The 11,373-nt window shown below is 29.7% G+C and overlaps 1 protein-coding gene across 1 annotated transcript; it reads right to left on the bottom strand.

Annotated features, from left to right (window-relative positions):
• Positions 1–936: 936 nt before the first annotated feature.
• Positions 937–2,266, bottom strand: LOC137823029 (E3 ubiquitin-protein ligase ATL4). The gene has a single exon (XM_068628098.2). The coding sequence runs from the start codon at positions 2,012–2,014 to the stop codon at positions 1,031–1,033; it is 984 nt and encodes a 327-aa protein (XP_068484199.1). The 5' UTR covers positions 2,015–2,266; the 3' UTR covers positions 937–1,030.
• Positions 2,267–11,373: the final 9,107 nt, after the last annotated feature.

Genomic DNA, 11,373 nt, shown 5'->3' with positions numbered 1-11,373 from the left:
TTAATAATTTTGAAATATAGCGAAATATAAATTCACTTCCTTATTTTAAGAAATATATATTGTTGGTGTTGAAAATTAATTATTTAACATTAATAATTATAATAACATGATTTTCAAAATTAGATATTACTTGTTAGTCACCTTGACCTTAGAAATTGAAATGAAATGAAAAATGTTCTGGAGAGGTTTGTTCGTAGTTGCTCACCTATTCCTTTACACTGGGAGAGAATGCAATTTTCTGAAATAGGGAAAAAGACAAAACTTCTATACTCTATTATCGTTACAAATGGTTTGTTTTTCAATTAAATTTAAAATTTATTTCTATATTTGATATTTTATTAAATACTTCAACTCTAATTATAAATGTTATAGTAAGAAGATTAAGTTTTATCTATTTAAAAATTAATTGCAAGCTAATTGTGATAGCTTATAAAAGGTTCTCTGAACGAAAACATTGAAGCTAATATAATATACGGTAGAGTATGTAAGTTTTTTCCATTTCAAAATTGAACTGCAATCTAATTGCGATAACGGATAAAATTGGTTCTATGAAGAAAAACGTTGAAGCTAATATAACGCCATAATTTATTTATCGAATTTAAAGTTTTTTAATATTATGCGTCAACGTCATATTAAAATATTGGTATATCTTAGTTATCATTTATTTTAATACATAAGTAGTGAATGAATATTATATTATAAATTTTAAAGAAGTTAAACAAAATTTCATAAAAAAAAATAAAATTAAGCCAGTTAAAATTTTAGGAGCAGAGAATTTACTCGGATGAAAAAAAAAAGGAAATTATTTGTTAGGGCCCTCCTTTTTTGCAGTAAAGTAAAAGCAATAGAAACAACGAAAAACAGAGAAAAAAAAACATAACTGCAATTTCAGTGATTTTATACCTTCATGTGCTTCGGGAAATGCTATTCATTCATGCAATCAAGATGAATATATATATCCAGTAATAGTGAATCAAATGAAACTTTTATAAAACTCTGAATCTTCAGTAACTATTCCGTTATTTACATCTCAAATCCCCGAAATCCATCGAAACATTTCACCGATTTCATCCCCCAAACGGTTGGCTTCGTAATCGTAATCTCCACCCTGAGCGACGTCGGTTCGGCGACTACTCCCTGTGAAGAACCTTCCGGAACTCCGAAACGACATGGTATTCGAAAGACGGTCAACGTAATCCTTCAACCAGCCACTACTGTTATTACTTCCTCCACGCCCTACCTCAGCAGCCAAGCTCGGCAGAGAATCTGCCGCAGCCTCCACCGTAGCACCGTCGTGTTTCTCGCCAGATACGCTTCTCCGGATAGCATAACCGAACGCAACCTCAATCTCAGCCTCAGCCTCCTCGTCGATGAAATACTCAAACGCGCCAACGGAATAGGACCTCCCGCGCATTTCCTCGCCGGCCGCCGTGGAGTTGCGGCCGCTGCTGCTGATGTTCCCTATCTCAAGCCGAAAGCTCTCGCCGCCTCCGGCAGACGACGAGCGAAAAACCTTCGCGAGGTCGGACTCCGACGCACCGACGGCGGATCGGCAGAGCGGACACGTGAGGTTCGATTGGAGCCACGTATCGATGCATTCAGCGTGGAAAGCGTGGCAGCAGAGAGGTAGCAAGCGGAGAAGGTCGTGCTGCTCAAACTTCGATAAGCACACAGCGCAGTCCGCGCCGCCGCCGGAGGCGGCGGAGCGGCGCGTCACGGAAGAGAAGGAGAACGCCGGGAGAGAGCCAACGACGGAAGGCGAAGCGATGTCCGACGATACAGGATTCTCGGAAGAGAATAGTGAAGCGGATGAGGGAGAGATACGACGGAGGAAACGGTTACGGTAACGGAGAAGAACATAAATAGCTAGCGAAACGGTAACGGCGAGGAGGATGAGCATTAGGGCTAGAAGAGTAATGTGTGATGACGATGATAGGTGGTTGTTGGGTGGTGGAGAAGTAGTGCGCGTGTACCCGACGACGTTGAGAGAAGAAAGAGAATTGGAAGAAGCCATGGAGCGTTAGAGTTTGTGAGGAGGAACAATGGTGGCATGTAATGTGTTATTGTTACGTGTTTGATTTTGTTTGTGTTGTGGAGAGTAACGCAGGGAGAGAGAAAGAGAGAGAGAGAGAGAGAGAGAGAGAGAGAGAGAGAGAGAGAGAGAGAAAGAGGAGGTGTTGGTTGTGGTTTTAGTGGTAAAGTTGGTGAAGGGTGATGGCATTGGTGCGTTGTGGTTTGTGAGCAGGTTGTGTGTAGGAGGTTTGTGTTGGAGGTGTTTGAGTACTTGTCCTTTTCCCAAAAGTGGCCACATCCTATATTTGTTGGTTTCCTTCTACCATATCATTGCTCCTGTTTTCTTACATTTTCTTCACTTTTCATCCCTAAGTTTGTTGTAACATTTAAAGCTATTTATATCACTATATCACTCTTATAATTATCTTCTTTATTACTAGTATAAGTATACATTTTTTGAAATTTAAGAGAATACATGTTTAGTGTAAAAAAAGTCACAATGTAATGCTTTAGAAATCAATGAAATGTTTTTGAAAATTTTTTAAGAAAATAAAGGTATCTATGTAATTAAAAACATCAAAGTTTCAATGTAATTTAATCAATAAATAAATATTATTGTAGGGTCAAAACTTGATAATGTAAAATATAGTATTAGAGACCGACACCGATGACCGATTAATGTCAATACATTAAGGTAAAAAAGATAATACACGATGAATAAGGTAATTTCATTTCTATAATAATACATATTAGATATGATTTATTGATAGAGCTTATTATAAATTATATTAATAAGCACCTTATTATTACTGTATTTATTGTACTAAATACCGAATACTCCTTTGAACGGATAACTTTTTGCAAGTACATTCTCTATCGACTACTAAAATCCAAATACAAAAGAAAAGAAAGAGAAAAATACATTATCCAAAAAAAAAACCAATTCTCAAGTTATATCAAATATGTCTTACAAGTAAAACTATAATAGGTAGTTAATATATTTTTTTATATTAATTTATGCATGTTTTTAGGACGTATTTTTTTTTTTTTGTATGTCTTTATATTTTCATCATTTGAAGCATGTCTTTCTATATGAGAGTGAAATGAAAGTTAGGAATTAATATCATCTTCAATTTTTCTAAAGACAGATCATTACAAATGATTTTTCTTGAAAAGTGTTAGATAAAAGAAACATATGTATTAAATTACAAACTTAATTTTCACATGTTGTTGGCTAAAGATTTTTACATTATCAACGGAATACAAATTACTATCTAAATAAATTTTAAATAATAATTTTAAATTTTAATATTGTAAACATTATATTAATTTATAATTGGATAAAAAAATGTAAAAAAAAACTTTTATATATAAATGACGTTACATATATATGACTTAACAATTACGTCATTTAAATAGATAAGAACGAGTCAAATCATCGTAAAAATATTTTCATCTTATTTTTTCTAGAAAATAAAATGGTGAAATGTTGATAAGTGAAAATAAAATTTTTGCTTCTCATTTCAATTACAAGTCTCGTGAGTTGATGAGAGAAAAATGAAAAAATATATTTGTTTAATCCACTTGAGAAAAAAAATTAAAATTAAGATATAATTTTTTACTCATATCATGAATCTATTGAATCTCACATATTTCATTAATGATCCTATTGAATGAACCTTTTAAATCTCAAATATTTCAGAATGGTCCTATTAAATCTCTAAGTTAGGTCATTCTCATGAGGAGTCTCAATTATGGTCTTGTGCTCGTTATGTGATTCTCCTTATAAAAGATGTAAAAATTCTAAAAAAATTCAAGACTAATATTAGTTTGGAACCTCTTCACCATCTTACTAATTTGGTTCTTCATTAGAAAATTCAAAAAAAATAAAATTCTCAAAGGCTTAGTCCTTGGTTTTACGAGGATAGAGCCTTAAATTTTTCAACTAATCATCTACTATTGATATGAAATATCTAGCACTAAAGTGTGACGGAGTTGAAGATGATACCTACAACTCAAAACTAATGTAATCAAGGTTTCATTTCATTCTTTGTTGTCCTACACTAAATCATAGTTTACAAGGTTTACTTTAACATAATGTTCACAAAATTTTAGTTGTTCTTATCACTGCCAAACAAACTTTGTTTTTTTTTACTTAATTAAGTTTTTCTTGCTTATATGACCTAACCTTTTACGTCATATCTCAGTCTTAGACAAGATGATCTTCTCAACACTAAACGTTATGTCAAATACTATGACATCTTCCAAGGCATACCTTTCATTCTTTCTTACACCATTAATCAATATGATAGATCCCTTCACCACCTTCAATATTCTTCATTCACCTTTAAACACACATCCCTTATTTTCAACGTCATCAAGGGATATAAAGTTATGCTTCATGTTTGGTACAAACCTACTTCTTCAAGCAATCTCTCATTTCCATTGCTAGACAAAACGTAATGGTTCCAACTCTAGTTATCCTAAAATACTTGTTATTACTAAGAAGAACTAAAGCTCCTTTAAGTTTTATAAACTCCTAAAACCATAGATGATTAAGTATTATGTGGAATGAGCATCTATAGCCCATTATCCACTCACAATCATTAATATTGTTTGACACCAAGAGAACATTTTGATGATTTACAACTTTTTTACCAAAGTTGCCTCACAAAATATAGACTTACTATCAAAACTAGACCGTCTACCAAATCTAGACAATTTTTCAAAGGTTGCTAGCCTTCTTTTGTCTCTTTGAAAAAAACATTTTGATTAGACCTTTCTTTGTAATGTACAAACTTCCAAGTTTTTTCTATAGTCCTGTTGAGACTTGACACATTGTCACTGAGGCTAAGAACAATCAGACTGTGTGCTTCTCCAATAACATTTTCTTGTCATTCTCTGCCATTGCAACGTCAAGCCTCGATTCACCTTCTAGAGCTTCAAAGCGGCCTTGTTGCACTATAAAAGCTCACATCTTCGACCATTATAATCTAAAATCATTCAATGCAGTGAATTTCTCATCCTCATACTTTGTAAGAGTCATGATGATTGATTTTAAGCTCACCGCACCAGTTTGTTGTGAAATAGCTTGTTGAACTCTACAAAAACCTCTACCACACAGATGTTAATCCAATAATAGAGAAAGTGATGGAAACCAAGTAGAGGATGCTCAAGCCCATGAAGCCCAAGCCCAACAAGGGGCCCAATTCCAACAAGAGGCCCAAGCCCAACGAATCACTAGGAGCATGATAAGAGCTTTGGGACAAGAGTATCAAAATATGGCTCTTCTTATTTCTTTTGTAGAGTAGGGGTGCGGATGTAATAGATAGGTGTGTAAGTAGTAAGGGATGTTAGGGGGAGTGTAGATAGGAGTTAGGAGGTGCCAAACTAGGAAGGAAAGTCACACTTCCTCCATGCACTAGTTGGGGCCGAATTTGAGTCTCATTTGAGGCACATTTGGCTTTGCATTTCAGCACCTTATAGGCTATAAATAAAGGTGTTGCCCTTGTACAATTCAGATTTGGAATTCAAAAGTAGAGAGACTATACTCAAATTTAGAGAGAAATTGTGAGCCTTGTGTCTTCTTCTTCCTTTGCCTTATCTTGTGTGCCAATGGTGAGCTTCAAGTGGCGGCATTCCATCACTTATCTTGGGACATGGCTCCAAGTGGCGTGACTGAACTTCCAAGGTCTCAAATCCAGCAAGCTTCATTCCATAAGTGTTCCTTCCTTCATTCCTTTCAATTCCTTTCGGTAGTTTCCATGTTTAAGTATTTTCCATTCATTTCCACCGATTGAAATGGTGTTTTCCAGCTTTGTTTTCATTTTCTGTTCGGTGCAGTAGCTGTATATTTCAATTCTGTCCAGCTTTCAATTCTTGTCCTTCATTCCTTGTTGTTTGATTCCATTTGACAATATATGGACTTCCATATGAGCTTTGGTTTGGTGCAAAGTCTTGGTGAGTTCTTGAATTAGAACATTGATCCAATTCTAAGTAAAGTGCCATTTCATGACCAACTCAAGTTGCTCCTAAGAATGTCAAAGAATCATGTATTCTTGTTGTTGCATTCACATCAGAAAGAAACCAGGAAAACATAAATGATTAAAGGTAAACCATGGTAGAACAAGGCAAACTCACATATAAAAATAATGTTGTTTATTGAAGTGTTCACAAACTTCAATCTACATCTTTAACATAATTATTTACAACCAGATATTACAACTCAAAATATTTGTTTGAGTGAACTCTTGCTCAACTTAGTTGTCTTGTGTTATAGTTGAACAACAACTCTTGGTTAACAATAATTGTTGTTATAGATTCACATTTATATATCATAACTACAATAATTGATTTCCATGAAACACGCTTAAACAAACAGAGAAGACACACAAACAATACTTCTCGTTAGTATGTTGGAATGTCATTTAGGCAACTCTCTAAATAGTACTAACTAGTCATAGTAGAAGCTAAGAGACTATACATTCTATAATGATATGAATCCAAATAGAAATGACAGTAAAATTGAGAATTTAGGGTTACGGAACAGAATAAATTCAAAATAGTAACAATAGAAACCTGGATAAAGGAAGGCGCCACAAACAAAGTTTGATAAGCCTAAGGATGATCGCCACAAGAATTGGTGGATTCTTGATAAGATTGCAAGATGCAGGGAAAAACAATTAAAATAATATTATTATTTTATTTTAATATTCCAAACTTGGTGTGCGTGTAATCCACTTAGTCTTTTTAAATTGTGGGCTATTGAAGTTAGACTCTTTAGAAATGTTTTATTAGACCAATATTTACGGTGACCATAAGCGTGATCCCACATTCTTCGACATCTTTGAACACATGTACCTTAAAATACTCCTCTCTAAAGAGTAGACACATAAAATATTCATAACCTTGAAGTTGAGAAAATATATTTATTTTTTTGTCCATTTTTCCATAAGATCCTTGTAATGAGTTCATTATTCCTTGTTTATTAGAATTTGGTTATCATTCTCCACCACATCCATTAAATTGAGTTTGCAAAATTTAAATAAACAATATGTGCTATTGTTAATAGTCAAAATTTTCTATAATGATTTCCCCGTTTGATCTTTATTTTGTATGGTAATTATTAGATTTACTTCTCTAATTTTATAAAAAATTAACTTCAAAGAGATGACTCTTATACTAATTGAATAAAAAAATTACTATATAAATGAGACTTGAGAAGAGTATATAAAACTTTGAATTAGATACTTCTAAGGGGTTTTCTTGTAGTTTTGAGAAAAAAAAATTCACAAAAGTTTTTACAAACTTTTAAACAATAACCAAGAACAATAAGCTCATATCGTAAAATGTTATATTCCCTCTCCGACTGTTTTGCAAAATCTTAAACTTAACTTTCATATTTGTCGATTTAAAACACTTTATTTTATAATATCTTCGTTACATTATCATATTATATCATTACTTAGAGAAGTTGCTTTGATAATAAAAAAAAAATATTAAAGTATGTGGTCGCAAATGATTATTAAGAATATTTCTTTGACAAGTTTATAGTTTATTAAAATTTAATCACTTTAAAAAATTGAATGTAACTTTCATAGGTAAGATAAACTAATATAAAACTTACCATCTAAACTATGATTTAAAGTTAAGAAAAGTTTTTTAGGGATAAAAGGTTATATAATTTTTTAATATAAAATAAGTATTTAAATAGACTAACTAAACAAGTCAAACTTTAACGATTATACGAAACCAATTAAACACAGCACAAATCTAACTTCTAACTTCCTTCTACGTTTCAGCGTTAATACTTGTAAAAGTGTCGGTTAAAAAGGAGTTCAACGACTTTCCAAACACGGTCTACGGAAAATATATAATCAACCGTAAAGTTTAAATTATTTTAATTAATTCATACATAGGAATCCTGATTGGCCTAACCTCTCTTCATTTTTAATATAATAAATGCATAAAAAAATTTCTATAAAAAGTTTATATTATAAATTACTCATAGTCAATTAACGATATAATCAACATTATAAACTTAGAATTTAACATAACCACAATGTTTAACAATGATTATATACTACCATCACAACTAAAAAATTATTAAATAAATATCAATTTTAAAAATAAAAATAATTAATTATTATATTAATTAAATTATATAATATTTTAAAAACTAAAAATTATTATTAATAATTTTTTTAAATTGGTATATAATTAATCACTTATTTTAGTTATCAACTTTAAAATATAGATAATGGATAGTTAAAACCTTGTAACTAATTAAATATCAATTTAAGAACTATTTATCAATTATATAAACTAATTTAAATATCAATTATTTACGTAATAATTAATTATTTTTTCTCAAAAACTAATTTTGTTTAATAATTTTTAATAGTATATTATATAAATTTTAAAATATTAAATAATTTACAAATCAATATAAGTACATTAAGAGAATTGATTAAATGAATTTAAGGAAAAAAACTGAAAACCAAATTAAAGTGAGCAAAAACATTTAATTCATTTTTAATGTTAATTAGTTTTATCCTTTTTGAACTTTTTAAGACATTTTTTAATGGTTTAATTAACACCATTTGGATGTTTTATTTTCTCTCTCTAGTTTTTTTGAATGGACGATCCGTTTGACAGTTCTCACTACCGTGAGTATAATAAAACACTTAAACTATTTACTTGAATAATCGTTAAAAGATTGAAACAATAACTCTAATGTTAATATTAGTGATGATTAAAAAAAATATGATAAATTGTATAAGTAGAATTTAATTGTTTTAGGGCATCTTTGTATCTAGACGCGGAAAAGCGAAGAATGGAGGAGAGTAAAGAAAGTTGGAAAAACGAAAAGAAAAAAGTGAAAACATGAAAAACGATGCAACTTTATGTTTTAAAATTTTCTTTGCTTTGTTTGGATTAGAAGTTGAGAGAGAGTGAAAAGTTGAGGAAGTGAGAGTGTGAAAAAAATGTGCAGAAAGTTGAGGAAGTTTGGATGTGTGAATAAAGTTTATTGAAAAACGTGAATGATGTGATAGTTATGAAAGTATTTTAATATTTTTTGAATAGTATAAATTATAAGATTACAAATTTATCTTTTTATATAAATAAATAAGAAAATAAAATATTAATTAATTTATAAAACATTTAAGTTAATTAAAATAATTAGTATTATATTATTTAATTTCTATTACATTATGTTATATATAATAATAAAGTATACTTTTGTCAGTAAAAAATAATAAAAAAATATTATTAATTTTGTACATAATTTTAATAATTAAAATAATTGTAAGTTTTAATTATAAGTTATAACTTAAAAAATAATTTCAAATTGAGAAATAAATTTCATAACATTAAGGTATTTCTATTCAAAAGGTAAAAATATTAAAACCATGACATTAGAAATTTATATTTTCATTCTGTAAACTGTAAAAATAATAATTTAAAATATATATTTCTATTCTGTAAATTTCTTATTTTGATATAAAAAAAATTATTCATTAACAGCTTAACAAAATTTAAAAAAATCTTAACTATAATTTAATAACAAAATTTAAACAAATTCACACCTATAATTTCAATTCATATGACACAAAACAAATATTTAAAACATTACAAATTTTTCCATAACAATACAAAAATAAATAATCAACTTAAGACAATAATTAATTTAGTATCATAACTATTTTATTTCTCTTAAACATTTATATTTAAAATTACAAACTAATTAACATCAATAACTACTTTATAATAATTTAAAAAAAATTAAATTCAAAAAACAATAAACATCCAACACAATTTAAAAAAATCACACATATTTCAAGAGAGCATAACAAAATCACAAGAGAAATCAACTCTCAACAAGATCAAACTATGTATGCAAAAAATGTATTAAAAAATTAAAAAAAAATCACAAAATGAAAAATATAATAAAAACATGAACATAACCGATTATGAGGTCCGGTTTAAAACAACACATAATCGATTACCCACACATTTAAGATGCATAATCGATTATGGTCACAGTTCAAAAAATAACATAATCGATTATCCAAAGCTTTAACATGCATAATCGATAGTGTCTGCACTTTAAAAATCAAAATAATCGGTTATGTTCTATGATAATTGATTATCGATACAAAAACATAGTCCACATAATCGATTAAGTTGCCAAAAAAAATTCAGATATAATTGATTATGTGCACTGCTATTTTTCACCCACAATCAATTATGACTGGAACAAAATGAATTGAAACTCTTACCTCAGCTCACAGATGAACGATGAAACTCAGTGAATTACCTCTGTGCTTACTCACGACCCTCTACAAGCCCCTATTTCAGTGCAATGCAAAGTATGAAAGCATGAAATCTCATGCTTGCGGTGCCATTTTTGCCGTGGTGCAATCGGTAGCCACACTGTGCTTCAGAGTGAAAAAGCATGGGTAGTATTGTCATTGGCATTGTCCTACGTGGCTTTCTACCTTACTTTCTCTCCTTTCTCTTCAGTGCATGAAGGAACCAAAAAAACTACCAATTTCTCTTCACCCGCACCCTCATTCTCCTGCGCCCACTGAAGCAAACGGGGGTGACACACTCCCATTTGTCTTCGCTATAGTGCCACCCCCCAATCCAAACACTACCTATCCGAGAAGATTTGTAGAGAAAGTTGACTTGTGACTATTTTTTTTTAAATTAATAAATTATATATGATCATAACACTTATAATTTCTTTATTAATTATTAATATTATTTTTCATATTATAATAAAATAAATAATAAATAAAATATTAATTTTAATTATTAATACATATTTTTATTTAATTTAATTTTTTTTTATTTTAAATTATTTTAATTCTAATGTATATTTTTAAATTCTTTTACAATAAATTCTTTAATAATTTTTTTAAAAATTATTATTTATCAAATTTGTAAACTTAGATTTTATACATTTTAAAAAATTTAAAAAATCTTTCCCAATATCACATCAATTACAAATTTCAATAAACTTTTCTCATAAATCTACCCTAATATACCCCAATCCAAACAACTCCACTTTCCTTTCAAATCATTTTAAATCCTCTCCCTCAAATCTCTTTCCCCATCCAAACACACTATTAAAGTAATTAGGCTTGACACTATTAGGTTACACATATGATATAGAAAATTCATACTTTAGTAATTGTATATGAAAACTCATCTAATGATTATATTATTGTGAGATATTAATACAGGATATATTAAATGAAAAAAAATTTCGTAAAAGAAAAATACCGTTTATTTATATTCTTCGTTTCTTTTTCTTAATCTAAGAGTTATAGTAAACAATTTGTTATGATTTTG

This window comes from Phaseolus vulgaris, chromosome 9 (assembly GCF_051622355.1).
Source record: "Phaseolus vulgaris cultivar YP4 chromosome 9, ASM5162235v1, whole genome shotgun sequence".
In the NCBI taxonomy this organism is placed as follows: domain Eukaryota; kingdom Viridiplantae; phylum Streptophyta; class Magnoliopsida; order Fabales; family Fabaceae; genus Phaseolus; species Phaseolus vulgaris.
Note: the sequence above shows the minus strand (reverse complement) of the source record. Positions and strands in the feature narration are given on the sequence as shown.